Genomic DNA, 17,754 nt, shown 5'->3' on the forward strand with positions numbered 1-17,754 from the left:
CATGATTGGACTTTAGTGGTAATAATCTTTTATAATAACCGCCTGCTAACTAGGACATAGAACGATCATTTGAATCCAAGATGGCCACCAAAATGGTCGCCCAAAGAAACATGCTAGTCAGCCGGCTGGGCACTGGATCTTGCAGTTCGGTACCAACACATGTTCTTTGTAGTTTTTGCGTATGTGGAAGATGCTGACTGAGGACCCGAGGAGTATTCAAGATGGCGTCCAAGATGACTGCCAAAACACAGAACTAACAATATATCTGATACTTGTAATCACCTATGACAAAACTGTCGGCTATAGCTGGGTTTCAAGGAATTTATTTTGAACTACCCCTAGCTAATATAGACATGGAAATGTCATTTAAATCCAAGATGGACACCACTATAACAGCGGTTGATCTATAAGGAAAATGCAATATTTTTATATTAGTGATAGTGTTTTAATCCAAGAAGCCAGCACAAATGGTTGCTAAGAGTATCCTACATTTTACCACAAACAATAATTTGTACTTCAAATACAGGGTTTTAGGGTGCAAGGAATTTAGTTATTGCATACTAATGTTTCTAATACAGAGAGTCTTATCATTATTTGAATCCAAGATGTCTACCAAAATGTCTGCAAAGACAAAGAAAACCCATATGTTTTGCATTAGCTATGTTTTAATCCATCTTTGGTCAAATAATCTAAAGTACCATGCAAAATAATAATTGTTAAGCCGTCTGCTACATCCTATGTGGTGCACCATCTAGAAGTAATGTTTCATAATAGAGACTAGATCAATAACGCTAACCTTAATCTAATAAATAAGCAATGATTGATGTTTACGGTGGCGTGACATCGAGCAGAGGTCACAACGAGGTTATGAAACTTTCGATGGAGAAGAGGATAGTTTGTAGTGGTGGTCATTTTGCAACTTGTTATTGTCATAACTGGCAGAGACGGATGCAGGAATTTTCAAGGTAGTGGATGCAACGCTTGAAAGAGGCGTCTACAGTATTCAAAATTAAACTAGCATGCATTATCTGTATTGTAATCATGCAAAGAAATATTAAGCTGAACATTGTAAACATGTTACCTGCTAAAAACAATAAATACATTGTTTTAGTCTGCTAAACACTGGATTTTTCGGAACACTTCGAATTTTAGAGAGGGTGCTCTAGTGGTGTCGATAAACAAAACAAACATTAACTTTTTTATTTCACCTATGCACACTGCACGCACTTCTGCTTGGCTTGCTTTACTTGGGAATCCTACATTTATTTTTATTTTTTGTCAACGAAATATGTTTTCTACTGCGATGTATGCGGCCATTGGAACTGATTGGAAGCTAGCATGCTTCTCGTTTCAACAAGCTGTACCATCAGGTTAGATTCCTTTTTAGCAAGATTTCTTGCCTCCACGTAATTTTTCCGGCTGATTTATGTCGACATGTTTTTCGTATGACGGCCATTCTGCAGAACGCCACGGTTGTTCGCGTTCAGTCTCTACCTGTCCGAGCCTGTTCTAGCAGCACTGGCAGATTGATCGTCTCACTATAAGAAGCAATAGGAGGCGGGGTCGGCCCTTACTACTCCTTTGTAAATTTTACTTTGTTTTATATTGGTACCATCTCGTATCCTCCGGGGTCGGGCCCGCCCGCACCACTATACCAGCCACGACGACTGAACTATACCTTAGGCTGATACTCTCTTGTTCAGACGGATCCGGCTTCTCAAGATCTGTATTTCAGCACAGCACTAAACCTTCCACATCTAGTTCCACAATATGTGCACCTTAGCGGCCTTAACGAGGTCACACACGTGGACATTTAGATCGGACTTTATACTTTTAGACCTTCGTTCTAAATTTTATACCGAAATTAGTATCTTTTTTCTATATTATTAAATAGTCTGATCGTCTCTTCTTTCTTTCATTTATTTTTGGACTGTCCTTCTAAAATACTCCAAATTATATGAATATTTGGCCGAATATTTTTTTGAGTTGTTGATTTAAAGAAAAAAAAATCGGCTTACGTGCCAATATTAAACAAGTTAGATATTGAGTAATTGGCATGCATGAACACTATGTTAGACTAGTGTTTAATAAGTGTATAATTATGATTTTAACTTTTGGTAAGACTGAGTTTTTTATTGTTTATTTTTAAGATTCATTTTCGGTGTCTCTTTTTATTATAAAATCTTTCATATTTTAAATGTATAATTTTCAGTACAAATATGACGATTATCTTAAAGGAGATTATCTTGAGTTATCACCCCTGGTAAAACTTCCTGTTTTTTCTTCCCAACAAAATAAACACAATCCTGCATTTTCCCCTATTTTAAAAATACTGTCAGCGTAACATGTTTTACATATAAATCATTATAGCGATAAAAAAAAAAAATGTTTTATTTAACGACGCACTCAACACATTTTATTTACGGTTATATGGCGTCAGACATATGGTTTAGGACCACACAGATATTAAGAGAGAAAACCCGCTGTCGCCACTTCATGGGCTACTCTTTTCGATATGCACCATACCACAGACAGGATAGTACATACCACAGCTTTTATTACACCAGCTGTGAAGCACTGGCTTGAACGAGAAATAGCCCAATGGGTCCACCGACGGTCGATCCTAGACCGACCGCGCATCAAGCGAACGCTTTACCACTGGGCTGCGTCCCGCCCCCTTATAGCGATAAATACATTTGGAATGGCCGTTGGCCGGATGATGTCAAATTTCGTTTTGCAGTTGAAAGAAATAATAAATTCCTACGTACAAAATTAGTTCGGTCAAAATTTGACACTGAGATACTACAAAACATTACGACGTTCAATAATGCATTTGTTATAGAGTTTTATTCATATGCTCAGCAAAACAAAAATTAGATGTGAATATCCAAGTTGTTGTTTTACAATGTAAGTACTTTGTACGCTTTTGGGTTATCATATTGTAGACAATAAACTTGAAATATTGATGTTGCGCAAAGCGTCCGTCTTTTTATTAGACTAATAGTGACTAACATGTTCGAGAACGGTTATTAAAATCATAAATAAAGGAAACAAAATAGTACAGTATGATATGTGCAATATTTGAGGCCAGCTAGATTCTCGTGCCAAAATGGTCTAACTTTGACAACTAGGCTATTCTGAATGTAACCAAATTAAGTACCATTTTTCTAAATGCATCTTCAGCCGCCATCATGGATTTCAAAATGGCCACACTTTTCAAACCTTTTTTTTGACAAATACCTTAATTAAGAACAGTTTTATTGTGGAAATGACCTTACTTTGTTGTATTAAAGAGAGATTAATGTTCGAAATAATTTATTTATCATAATTATATAATTGGTGGCCAATTTGAATAAATAATGAACTTCAATTTGAGTTATTTAGAAACTACCATGTGCTTCACACAAACTCCATAAATACCTGTTGGTTAATAGATGCTACAAACGCTAGTATGTCAATATGGTTAGCTACATTTGTATACACCATCACATCAGCAAATCAATCTCAAAAGACACAGTGGAATCATTGCTTATTTTAAGAGAGATCTCCAACTGATCATGGTGCCTTTGCAAACCAAACAACTGATCTTGATATGTGTAAGAGGGCAACAAAGATGCACTATTCAACAGTAAATTTCACCTAGCTGTTGAGAATGGGCGAGCTTGATGTTTCCTTTGCTTTTCGTCATGAAGGCCGTGTATTTGATTCAATCAGACTTCAGCATTGGAGCTGGTCTCTATTCCTTGTCACCAATCTGTAAAATCTTCACTAGCAGGTATTCCAATTCAACAACACATAATGGTATTCAGTACCAAATCACAGCACCAACTTTATGGCCTGCTATGAACAGCTCTTTGGTATAATTTCATTAGAACACCAGGAAGACATGGTCCGGAAGTGCCAATAACACTGATTCCCCGAAGTGGTCAGACTAAGCCCACAGCTAAAATCCGATGGGGAATGACAGGTGTGTGGCACAGATAACCACAAGAGGCGAGCACCTGTCGCAGTTGGAGAGACAAGGACTGGGATGTGGAGGTGGACAGCGAAAGAAGTTAAAAGATAGGAGTTGCCAGATCGGGAAGAATTGAGATGGAATTCAAAGGAAAGAAGGGAAAGGGGCAGTGGGATAAAGTAATAACAAAAAAAAAAATAATAATAATAATAATAATAAATAACACTGCAATACGCTTCACAAGAGACAACATTACATCACAGATGTATTTGAAGAAGTGTTTGTATATTCAATCTTCACTGATCAGTTTAATGCACCTGTCTCAGTGGTGTAGGAGTCATCGGTCTTCGTTTGCATCCCAGTACTGGCTCCCCGCCAGAGTATATTTTAAGGGCTCACTTTTAGCCCAAACAGTTCAGGTGTGTGTCCAGAACATATTGATCTTTAATTGAAACAAGCTCGAAAATACACGTAGAGGCAAAATTACCATGGCATTGTAAAGAAGGGACTATTCTTCTGATGTGATAAGCACACACTCGTTCAATAAACAACATGGCAAAACAACCGGTATGTGGTTGTGTGTGTGTATTCCACTACTGGAAGAGGGGCGTGCAGATTACATTTCTGTAAAGCATGTGCCATTTTGCATTGCCACCAAAAACAAGGCTTAAACTTAAAGGAACAATTACCATTACCAGACACATTATAATATACAATGTAACTTTGACATGCGACTGTGAAATGTTCATGTGGATTACAATTCATCAAGTTAGTCATTTGTTAGTAGTCCATTGACTTGTTCAAACATCAATAAGAATGTTCATCAACAATAAAGCTTACGCCCTTCCCATCAGTATTACTATTAGTAATTGCCCCTGAATGTTTGCAGCAATCTTGATTACCACAAGGTATGTTGGACTTTGTGCCACAGTAATCATAATTGTGACTAATTTCAAATGCAGTGGTCAATTTCAAACACATAACGACCTAGTAAGGATAATTATGGTCTGTTGCGGATTTATTACGTACCCTCAAATTATTTTCTGGCAGAAAGCCTGGCATCGCATATGAATTCTATGAAAAGTATATGATCTTAGGAATATTTCAAACAATTATTGTAGTAGTGTGCACCAAGTCCAACATTCCCCCACCCCACACCAGATTAACAAGAAACAAATGCGCGATGGAAAAAGACTAAACAAAAACAAAACAAAACACAAAGAGCCAGAAAAAACACAAACATAATTTATTAATCAAATAGTAGACCTGTTTTCACATAGAAAAAACAGAAATCCCACAAAAACGAATTCATTATCATCATTTATGAAACATCTACTACATCATGAATAAATTTCCACATGAATTATGTTAATCATCAACTATTTCCCGACAAAATGTTCAACACAATTTTAACACAGTCTAAAAAGGTGTGGCGTTACTTTGTGAACTTGTTTTACCAAGTCTGTATTTTAAATGCCTTTTCTGATAACATTTGTCTATTTGTGGGGGCTATTTTGGTTCATTTTCTATTTGATTATACACCTGCTAAAATAATGTGGCAGTTCATATACAATATAACAACATAAAGAGGACATAATTATCAAATGTATTTGTTGAACCCATTAGAAAATTTCACGAATTTAGTGGCAATTTTGAATTTCGAGCAATATGGCAGCCATCATGGATTTTGAAATTTATTTTATAGAATTGGCCATCTCTACATTGATATAAATAGATTCAAACATTTCCAAAATCCACAAACATTTATATATATCTGGGTTTTGGTGCTGGCACCCTTGCAGATAATTTTGAGGCCCGGTAGGTCATGTTGGGTTCATTTTATGAAACATTGGCTAGCATCCTCGGATTCCTTGGAAAACAATCTATTAAGTTTCAACTTCAAACATAAAGTGAACAGTTTCCCTATGATATTATCATAGGATATGTAATTTGACTGCCTGCATCCCATGCAAATATATTTTGCTGTTTATGATTGTACGTTACCATGACATTGTGTCTAAATGGATTCGTGAACCGTAGGTTTGGATTGCGGTATTTTTCCGTGTACAAATCGTATGCATAGTCAATTTTTGTCACAGGATTATTACAATTTTTTACAAGATATAGAACACCACACATTATAAAACCATTTCCATGCGTCCGTGCAGCCTCTTGCAGCGTCCACGTCTTTAAGATTACAAGAGATTCGGCGTCCAATTTAGCAACTTTCACTTTCGACATCACAGAGTTTGTAGCGTAGATCACCCACAGTCCAGTTTCATCGACGGAGAAATCATAGTAGACGTGTTTTGACAAGTACACAGCTTTCTTTCCTTTGTAGAGAGATTCGCTTATCTTCCGCACGGCAATAACCGCCCCGGCTTCTATGTCAAACCTGACGACCTTGTTGAGACCGCTCCACTGGTAGTAGAGCGAGCCTCTGTAAACGACATTGCCTGTGCCGTAGTAAGGAATGTTGCCCAGATCGTACACGCTACTAGGCTGGTTCGTCTTAAACGTCTGGTGACTGACGTACTCGAACAACTTGTTGCCTGTGATACCGTTAGTCACCCAGACTTTATCGACGTCACTCTGATGCATAGGAACAGGGTCTTTCATCCACGACCCCAGTATGTAGCTGGACTGCCTGTGGAACAGAGGCTTCCCGATTACTTTAATTCGACAATCTAAATAATGAAACAAAACTCATTAGTTCTTTAACTTCAGACACTGGACCCTAATAAAATATAAAAACTCAAATATATAATATGCGAACAAGATACTCGTGCTTTATTACAGAAAGTCTTGCACGTTAATTATCTCAGCATAAATTATTGAAAACACACAAAGGAAATAGGAAAACATATATACACAAACAAGCTTCTTATGGTCAATATATATTGCAATAGGTCTGTCTGTCTGTCTGTCTCTCTCTCTCTCTCTCTCTCTCTCTCTCTCTCTCTCTCTCTCTCTCTCTCTCTCTCTCTCTCTCTCTCTCTCTCTCTCTCTCTCTCTCTCTCTCTCTCTCTCTCTCTAATATTTTGCACTTGATATCATAATGTTGTTACCCATTACAAATATTACATATTATATCAGATGCAAAATATTATCCTGGTATAAATATACACTTCAAAAACAAGTAAATGAACCTGAAATATTAATGTTAATATCAACTATTAGACCGAACATACGTTTTGACCACAGACATCCTAGTAAAGAACGTTCAGGTTTGTTTATCAACACACCGAAACACATTCCATAGTTTACACGTGCATCACGCAGTTGCACCGTACACGTCATTCTCGATTTTGACCATTTCCAGGAAGGTCGATTATTCATTGTGGAAAATTGTTTTTGTCAATCTTTTCATTCTGTTGATCATACAGTTGTTATTGTTTTGTTTTTAGTCATTTTCATTGTTTGGTTTTGCGATTTACTGATAAAAAAAACGTCAACATTCAAATTTCAGTTCTGACCCCAATCGTCCTTCAAGATCTTTGGTGGTCATAAAACCTACTGCAATACTGAACTACCGGTTGTAATGTTTGCCCAATTAATTCACTATTATCATATAACCATTCCCCGCAGCTAATATAACTTACAATTTTGGCAATTGTAAATTCTTACTAGAGTTCCCCTACTTTTTTTTTGAAGAGTATACTTTCCAAGTTATTAATTAGTAAAGAGTAGTCCAGTTTTGTAATAACTTTGCACTGTATATCAAAGAAGACATTTATGTGATTATTTCCATTCTCACCTAATATTAGACTTAACGTGCTTTGGAAAGATACTGTTCAATTGAAACTCAACTCTCTAAATAACATCCCCATTTGTGTAAAGCAGTTTTCTCAAATAGTTTGTCCACATTTTGACCCCATTACCTTAAAGCGACAGTGTAGAGGTCGTTGCCAAACTGACACATTTTCGACAAATAGATACTTTTTAACGACATATGACATATCTATTACATTTTCGTGTTTAGAAAATCAGTGTCTATTAATTCGTAATGTTTATTGTAGATTAAATGAAATTTTATTTCTTTATATTTATATTGTCGTACGAACGGAATTATTTGGAGGCTCCAACAAACGATCAGACACTGATATTCTAAACGAACAAAAATGTATTTAATGTGTGATTATAGCCGTCAAAATGCTGATTTAGTCGAAAACATGTTGCAATGGTCGCTAACTTTGAACAGTCTCTGCAACTCAAAGAGTCTAGAACATTCATAAATAACAGGCAACAATCTCTGCAACTCAAAGAGTCTAGAACATTCATATATAGCAGGCAACAATCTCTGCAACTCAAAGAGTCTAGAATATTCATATATAGCAGGCAACAATCTCTGCAACTCAAAGAGTCTAGAACATTCATATATAGCAGGCAACAATCTCTGCAACTCAAAGAGTCTAGAACATTCATCAAAGAGTCTAGCAGGCAACAATCTCTGCAACTCAAAGAGTCTAGAACATTCATATATAGCAGGCAACAATCTCTGCAACTCAAAGAGTCTAGAATATTCATAAGGCAACAATCTCTGCAACTCAAAGAGTCTAGAACATTCATATATAGCAGGCAACAATCTCTGCAACTCAAAGAGTCTGGAACATTCATATATAGCAGGCAACAATCTCTGCAACTCAAAGAGTCTGGAACATTCATATATAGCAGCCAACAATCTCTGCAACTCAAAGAGTCTGGAACATTCATATATAGCAGGCAACAATCTCTGCAACTCAAAGAGTCTAGAATATTCATATTTAGCAGGCAACAATCTCTGCAATTCAAAGAGTCTAGAACATTCATATATAGCAGGCAACAATCTCTGCAACTCAAAGAGTCTAGAACATTCATATATAGCAGGCAACAATCTCTGCAACTCAAAGAGTCTAGAACATTCATATATAGCAGGCAACAATCTCTGCAACTCAAAGAGTCTAGAACATTCATATATAGCAGGCAACAATCTCTGCAACTCAAAGAGTCTAGAACATTCATATATAGCAGGCAACAATCTCTGCAACTCAAAGAGTCTAGAACATTCATATATAGCAGGCAACAATCTCTGCAACTCAAAGAGTCTAGAACATTCATAAATAACAGGCAACAGTCTCTGCAACTCAAAGAGTCTAGGACATTCATAAATAACAGGCAACAGTCTGTATCTCAAAGTCTAGAATATTCATATATAGCAGGCAACAATCTCTGCAACTCAAAGAGTCTAGGACATTCATAAATAACAGGCAACAGTCTGTATCTCAAAGTCTAGAATATTCATATATAGCAGGCAACAGTCTCTGCAACTCAAAGAGTCTAGAATATTCATATATAGCAGGCAACAATCTCTGCAACTCAAAGAGTCTAGGACATTCATAAATAACAGGCAACAGTCTGTATCTCAAAGTCTAGAATATTCATATATAGCAGGCAACAGTCTCTGCAACTCGGAGTCTAGGACATTCATAAATAGCAGGCAACAGTCTGTATCTAAAAGAGTCTAGAATTTTCATATATAGCAGTGAACATTTCTGCACATATTATTTATCAGCAGCCAAGCAGTTGCACTCTTAAAGGGACATTCCTGAGTTTGCTGCATTGTAAGATGTTTCCGACTAATAAAATATTTCTACGATTAAACTTGCATATTAAATATATTTTCTTGTTTAGAATATCAGTGTCTGTATATTCAATGTGTTTCTGGTTATCTTAATATTTGTAAGAAGCCCAAATTGGATTTTCTCTTCAAATAATTTCGTAGGTACGAAAAAAAAAACATTTTAGAAAATAAAAGGAAATTTAACCTAGTACAAATATTAGAACGATTAGAAACACGTTTAATATACAGCCACTAATATTTTTAGCAGAAAAATATATTTGATATGTAATTACAATCGTTAAAAATTACCTGTTAGTCGATAACACCTTAAACATTGCAGGAAACTCACGAATGTCCCTTTAATATGCAATTTAACTGGTGGTTCGCGATTAACAAATGCTGTTTTACTTTAGGCATTCGGTTTAACCAGAGCATTGTTTTTTACATTCAACTGACGGAATTCGATTTATTTACATGTATTGTCCCCTCGCGTGCATATATCATTGTAATCATGTCAAGTTTGATATGTATACAAATACATGCTGGGTTTACACACACAATTAATGCATGCATGCTGTAGAAAATATGAAATATATAAATACCTTGTAAACATGAAAGAGGTAGTGCTATATAGCAAACGAGATGATCACAGGAATGGAAAGGTTGACTAGCAGGTAAACATAATGCTTGGACGATGAAACGGGGGAAACATTCCCCGTGGATTGCTTAGCACCTGTGAAGAGGAGACATGCTGGTTAAAGTAAAGTGAGGTGTCCAAGACAAGTCAATGTTCTTATTTCAACATTTAAAAGCATTCGTACATATGCGCGTTAAACATATCTAGCTAAAACTCCTACCTGCAGCGTATCAATCGACATATACACTACGGATATAAATACTACCACTCGTCATCCTAACAGTAAATCAGAAAAAAATAGGGGGTTAAGCTGCTCATTTCAGAGATAACGGATAGCGTCTATGACTACCCTAGTTCCACACAAAATGTGAGTACTTTTTTTTTACAGGTACCTCATACATGATTTAAGCACAAGGCTACTTGACATAGTGGTACTAGGTGAAATACATTTTTGGCTCAGATGAAACTAATTTTTCTACAAGAAACACACTCACATTTATTACGAATGACTGGACGTGTGATATTAACTGCTCTATCAAACGTTCTGTGCACCTCGAACTTTGACCTAGCCGGATGTTATTTGGTTTACAACTACTTATAGCAGTATAGGCTCGTAGGAACGATTTCTGGAGTGAGGGATACAACCTCTAGTTAAGGGAGGGGCTCAAGTCGTATTTTTATTTTATTAAGATAAAGTATTACGAAAAAACGTACATTTTGTTTTTTGTGTTACCCCGTCCGATTCCTTTGGGTTCTATAGTTGTCAAACATCAGCCTTAGAACTAGTTCAGTATTAAGCGCAAATGAGTTAGTGGGCAGTAAAGCAGGACTTCGTGCTGGGGAGGTTATACATGACATAAGATACGTGTGATCCGTGCATTGTGCGGACTCACTCCTTGCTCGTGGTGATATCGTTGGTGTTGATGCTGTAGTTGTTGTCAATGCTGTTGTAGGCAATGTAGTAGTCGCTGTGTTTTAAACGAAATCATATTGAAACCTGTCACGTGGCAGTTGATACATTTATTCACACTACTACCCGTTTTATATACTACTTAAATCCAGTGCGTCGTTAAATAAAACATTTCTTTCTTTCTTTACTACTTAAATCCAGCAACATGGGCAAAGAAAGACGGCCGTACCCACCCTAAAATAAGAAAGAGTGGTAGTACAAAAACAAAAAAAAACAAAAAAAAAGAAGAAGAAAAAAAAAGCAGAGAAATTGAGGTATTCACTAACACTGAACCATTAAACCACTGTTCTTACCGGCTGTAAACACAGACAGGCTGCAGTATATAGCCATTTTTATAAAAGCAAGCCCACCCTATCCCCTGAAACATTAAAGGCATAAGTTTTTACCGGCGTGAAAACTGTCACAATGACAGCACACCAGCACAGTCTCTGTAAGCCTTTACTAGTGTGAAAACTGTCACAATGACAGCGCTGTCCCTGTGAGACTTTACTAGTGTCAAAACTGTTACAATGACAAGCACAATAGCACAGTCCCTGTAAGACTTTACTAGTGTGAAAACTGTCACAATGACAGCACAGTCCCTGTAAGACTTTACTAGTGTGAAAACTGTCACAATGTCAGCACACCAGCACTGTCCCTGTAAGACTTTACTAGTGTGAAAACTGTCACAATGACAGCACACCAGCACTGTCCCTGTAAGACTTTACTAGTGTGAAAACCGTCACAATGACAGCACACCAGCACAGTCCCTGTAAGACTTTACTAGTGTGAAAACTGTCACAATGACAGCACACCAGCACTGTCCCTGTAAGACTTTACTAGTGTGAAAACTGTCACAATGACAGCACAGTCCCTGTAAGACTTTACTAGTATGAAAACTGTCACAATGACAGCACAGTCCCTGTAAGACTTTACTAGTGTGAAAACTGTCACAATGACAGCACACCAGCACTGTCCCTGTAAGACTTTACTAGTGTGAAAACCGTCACAATGACAGCACACCAGCACTGTCCCTGTAAGACTTTACTGGTGTGAAAACTGTCACAATGACAGCACACCAACACAGTCCCTGTAAGACTTTCATGATATTTCTGAGATAACAGACAAATGAAGAACATCACCTGTAGTTGTTTTCGTGCTTGTCTTTTGTGGAACATCACACCCCTCTGAAAGTACAAGTGATATTTCTGGACGTTAGCCAATCTTGCCATTCTGTGTTTATATACATTGATGGAAGGATGTTATGCAAGCATGCATGTATGCATGTATGCATGTATGTATGTATTGATGTATGAATATCTCTATATTGCATGTATGTCGAGGTTGACTGTTACATGCATAGATATTAACGCACTGGCATTGGGGGGTAATTAAATCCTTTCTGGCCTCACAAATTGTCCCATGCCGTTGCTGGGACTCGATCCTGTGGCACCGAATCTCCCGCAAATTGCAAGACTAACCACGATGCGCTCTGAGCTATCGAAGCATCCATAAAAAGGATGTTTTTTTAATTCAACCACATGTATGTATGTATGTGTGTGTGTGTGTGTGTGTGTGTGTATGTGTGTATGTGTGTGTGTATGTGTGTATGTGTGTGGATGTGTGGATGGATGGATGGATGGATGGACGGACGGACGGACGGACGGACGGATGGACGTATGGATGGACGGACGGATGGACGTATGGATGGACGGACGGATGGACGTATGGATGGACGGACGGATGGACGTATGGATGGACGGACGGATGGACATACGGATGGATGGATGAATGGTTGGATGATTAATGTACGGATGGATTCAGATGTCTGGATGAACGTACGCGTGCGCGTGTATGTGTATGTATGTATGGATGGATGAATGGATGGATGGATGGATTAATGGTTGGATGTGTGGATAAATGGGCGCATAGCTGAATTGATAGATATACTTACTGATAAACTACATGGTTTTGAAATTATACTGTGAGACACATCGAAAATCATTTCAACATCTTCTGTTAACAATTCTACAGTCCCATAGATTTCATATAGGCAATTTTACGAAATATATGTATACAAAACGGGTTTGTAACGTTTTTTATTACGATATATACTTGTTTGAAATTTTATTGTTGATGAAAATGCCTCTGAATACCTTACAAATAAAGGCCGGACTTATTAGAGGGGTTTCAGAAAATCGGCTTAGAATGCCTACATGACATTAAAAATAAACTAATACTAAAATAAATTAATCTGATTTAAGAAAAAAAAAAAACCAAACCCTTTCGCGTTTCTTTCTTCTTTTGCTTAGTATCACACCTAATTTTAAAACTTGTTATAAAATGCAATTTTCTATTAAAAAAAATAATCATGGCAGAATAATGTTACTAAATATAAATATTTTAAATATGTAACGCTAACATATAATTTAGCTGGCAAATGTAAATACAAAAATATGTTAGGTCTAGATTCAGGAGGGGTAAAATGACCCACCCCCACCCCCTAGCCTAAGGCTGCGGACACCTATGGCCACTCTATAAACTTTTCTTACATCGTTATGGCTTCACACTAACTAACTCCACCTCATCTTTGGACATACATACATGCATTAATTATTTGATGATATGTTTTAAGATTTACCTTGACATATTCCAGCATCACCCTTACTACCTTTATCGCCTCTTGATCCCGTCAGACCTTTAAAACATGAAAACAATATAATTACCCATGTTCCATTCCTTTTGTAAATATCACTCTGTCAAATCTCTAACCATCCACTTACACATTCCAATCACTGAGTCTCATCTTGTTTTCATATCAATTCAATTTAATTTATTGTACATTACCAACGAATCCAATGTAAATCAAATGAAGATAAAAATTATATACAAAATCAACAACAACAACAATACAGAAGTAGACACCCATTTTTAAATTGTAATACAATGTACTTGTAGATGGAAGTAATTAAATATTTCCCCATAGCAACTGAAATGCATCACCAAAGTGGGCAGGTAAGTTGGTGCCAATGAAACGGTTTGACCATTATTTTTCTTAATCGCAGTTATTACCCTTGAAAAGGTTGAGTTTAGCAATACATGTGTTATTTCATTATAACAAGAGGCTATTGGGCCTAAACGGTCACTCGAGTAAATTGTTCACTGCACCTACCAGATACGTTGAGTGCTTGGCACCCATATTCTTGGGGGATGGAGTTATAGCATTTCTGAAAGTAACAGGTAGTGGTTGTTTTGTTTTTAATTGGCTTAATGTTTCCGTTCTGGACCTTGCCCTTCAGGCCCCGCGGGGAGGGGGTGTGAGTATGTCACAATGGCAAAATTCACAAACTTATTTCTCCATGTCTCAAGACTTGACATTTGTGCTAGAGAAGATGATTTCTTTTTTCCATTGGGTTAGTTTTTCTTCTGTTTCCTCAAGCCCCTGGCGGGTCAAAAAGACCAACATCACAAATTTGTTTCTCCATGAGCCAAGAAAGCTTCACACTAAATTTCCCAATGTTCTAGCAGATCTGAAGAAATCAAGACTAAAATGCATTTCATTATATAACTTTACTAAAGTTCCCTCCCTAATTTTATAATTAAACACAAATACTATCTGCTGAAAATATAAAAGGTTAGAATATTTAAATCAAATACATTTGTGTACTAGTATATACGTAGTGCTGTTCGGCATCCAATGGTTAAAATTTGTTAAAATTGTTTGGGTGTGGGGGCAGTGGAGTGCACGTTTCTCACCATATCAAAGGAAATTATCCATCTGCCAACCAGTTTTAATTCTGAATTGTGCTTTACGAATTTCAAAAACTCGAACTCACTGAAACTATACTACTTTCTCGTCCCTCCAGTTTCGTGTTATCGAAGTTTGACTGTGTGTGTGTGTGTGTGTGTGTGTGTGTGTGTGTGTGTGTGTGTATATATATATATATATATATATATATATATATATATCGGATTCCCACACCGTTTGTTTCTTTAAAATTTTAATCTGTTGCTATTTTAACAGTAATTCACTAATGGGCCTACAACTGTATGTGCGTGTGCGCGTATGTGTGCGTGTATGTGTTTCCACAAAAAAGTCTGCCACTGTATGTAGTATTTGTAAGTGTGTATGTGTGCACGTGTGTATATATCTGTAAGATGAAGTCACATGAGCCCTTTTAACGTACTTCTCCACACCAATCGCTTAGAAAATAAATGAATATATTTCGACCAATCTTGTTCGTACCTGGGAAACCCGTTTCTCCGGTTTCACCTTTTTGTCCTTTGAGGCCAGGCACGCCTGGAATCCCACTAGCGCCAGGAAGTCCTCGAGGCCCGTCCTTCCCTCGACTGCCTTTCCTCCCTGGCAGTCCGGGTTCTCCATCTTTGCCTTTCTGGCCTGGTAAACCTATAACCAGCAATTGTGGCATTTTGGTCATCGAAAGTAACTCAAGTAAATGTTGCCGACATTTCTAATATTCCAAAATAACACTTTTACTCAACGTTAATTATTTTGAAACAATTAAAATAAATGCAGAAGTAAGTTCGTTTTTCTTTACATATTATTTAAGAAAGTCTTGCAACGTGTGGTGCCCCTCCCTCTCCATCCGCTGACTGGGGATCCAGTTGGAGGCAGCACAGTCCTAATCAAGTTATAAGTTTAGATTCTGAAACATGTCCGTAGGGATATATCTAATTTTGTTATTAAATCGGTGTCCGAGGACTGTTGTATTGATCCAAGGTTGGCTGTATTGACCCGAGGCGACGCTGGTCACCAAATACATGGGGCTGAGGGCCAATACAACTCTCCGACAATCTATAACCAAACCAAGGAGAAAACACCTACTAATATCTAATGACATTTAATATTAATCAACTTTTATTGTCATGGTTTAGAGAATTTAAAATAAAATTTTAATCAATTCTAGCCTCAAGAATTTGTGTTCATAGTCATAGAAACAATTGGGTATGCTCCCTTGTACCTAATCAATTGGTATCAATTGGTTGTCAAACAATGGGTGTTCTCTACATGGTCTGATTAACCAGTGACAACAGGCAAGGTGGTTAATAAAGCTGTGGCCACTTTTTAAACTGTTTGTGTTCTTAGTTCACAAGCAAGTGCCTATTTAATAATCAATTGTTTATTTTGAAGAACACATGACAATATTAGTAGTTACACAGACTCAAGCCCTGCAATTAAGAAAATGTCCACTACAACCCCCCCCCCCAAAAAAAAACCCAACCCCCCCCCCCAAAAAAAAAAAAACGTCATTAAAAAAAATGAATATGGTCCAAGGTAAAAACGTGCCGTGGATAATTAAAACTCCACGGCAATTTCCACGGCATTGCCGATTGCAGTGGGCAATTACAGGGACTGCAGACACATCATATCGATCTTTAGTATACTCTTCCCTTGCCTCCCCACCACACACAATCAGGCAAAGGGATAAGCGTTGCATTGGGAGTATACAACCAAATCGAATCCCACAGACAATAGCAACATATGTGGCTAAAACTCATGCAATATAACAATCGACATATACACCACAGATATAAATACTACCACCCCTCACTAGATGTAACCCGCGCTTCGCACAATAAAGTTTACATGGGGTGTGGCGCCCTTACACTGCCCCCCCCCCCCAAAAAAAAAAAAAAAAAAAAAACCCCACCCAACCAACAACAAACAAACAAACAAAAAACCAAAAAACCCCAACAACGTGTAGATAGCCAGGCTGCCGTGTATATAGCCACTTTCCTGCTAAATTGTGATCACAAAGATGGCTGCCCACATAGAGTTGTATTTATGAAATTTATCTTTGTAGGCAATATTCAATACGATATGTTTACACGGTCGACTGGACAGGAATGAATAAAGAACTTTGCGACGTGCTAATCGGGTAAGAACAAAATTGGCAGACGGCGGTGCAGATTAAAAGAAGAAAAACTATCAGAAGGATCGGAAACGTTAAAAAGACCTTGAACATTATATTATAGATACTGACAATGTACGGAGATAGAACTACGTACCAGGCAGTCCAGGTGTACCCTGTAATCCATCTTTTCCAGTAAATCCCATCGGTCCAGGAGGTCCAAGGGGTCCCACAATCCCTAAACAATAAGACATATATTATGTGATGACTTCCAGATACTTTATATACACAAATAATGTTATAGTGTGTAGAATATTTACCTATTGTACAGACTGTTACTAACGTCACTCTTATTAATTAACTGTACATGTATATAGAGGGCTGATAACCCAGAACGTGTTCAAGCAGCAGGTGCATGGGCGTACGGGGGTAATTGCCCCCCCCCCCCCCCACCCCCCCACCCCCAAATTCGGACAAAACAGTGGGAAAACAGTGGGGAAAATTCGGGCAGTTTTTATCAGGGTAAAATTTCGGGCAAATCAACCCCTCCAGCCCCCCTGAATGAAAGAGTCCCCATACGCCCATGAGCAGGTGCCACCAAAAATTAAATGTACCGGGGACGGGAAGATAACATTAGTTACCATGGTGGAAATTCGTCCTCGAGGTGCGAGTTCATAAAAAAATATAGGATGACATTTTCTAACGTTGGTGCGAACAACATGGCAGAATGATTACCTAAAA

General features: G+C 37.6%; 1 protein-coding gene across 1 annotated transcript; it reads right to left on the reverse strand.

The window, feature by feature from the left end:
• Positions 1-5,186: 5,186 nt before the first annotated feature.
• LOC121377608 (gliomedin-like) lies at positions 5,187-17,288 on the reverse strand. The gene is made up of 6 exons (XM_041505675.1): positions 17,171-17,288; positions 15,387-15,548; positions 13,782-13,838; positions 12,283-12,327; positions 11,085-11,159; positions 5,187-6,642 (listed from the first exon to the last, which is right to left on the reverse strand). Exons 1-6 carry the CDS (start codon positions 17,265-17,267, stop codon positions 5,879-5,881), a joined length of 1,200 nt encoding a protein of 399 aa, XP_041361609.1. The 5' UTR covers positions 17,268-17,288; the 3' UTR covers positions 5,187-5,878.
• Positions 17,289-17,754: the final 466 nt, after the last annotated feature.

This window comes from Gigantopelta aegis, chromosome 2 (genome assembly GCF_016097555.1).
Source record: "Gigantopelta aegis isolate Gae_Host chromosome 2, Gae_host_genome, whole genome shotgun sequence".
In the NCBI taxonomy this organism is placed as follows: Eukaryota; Metazoa; Mollusca; class Gastropoda; order Neomphalida; family Peltospiridae; genus Gigantopelta; species Gigantopelta aegis.

Coding starts and splice junctions, on each gene's coding strand:
- LOC121377608 (XM_041505675.1), bottom strand. CDS start 17,267: ATGTCTTATTGTTTAGGGATTGTGGGACCCCTTGGACCTCCTGGACCG. Junction 13,839..15,386: donor CGGAGAAACGGGTTTCCCAG/GTACGAACAAGA, acceptor CATGTTTTAAAG/GTCTGACGGGATCAAGAGGC. Junction 6,643..11,084: donor GATATCACCACGAGCAAGGA/GTGAGTCCGCAC, acceptor TTCATTATTTAG/ATTGTCGAATTAAAGTAATC.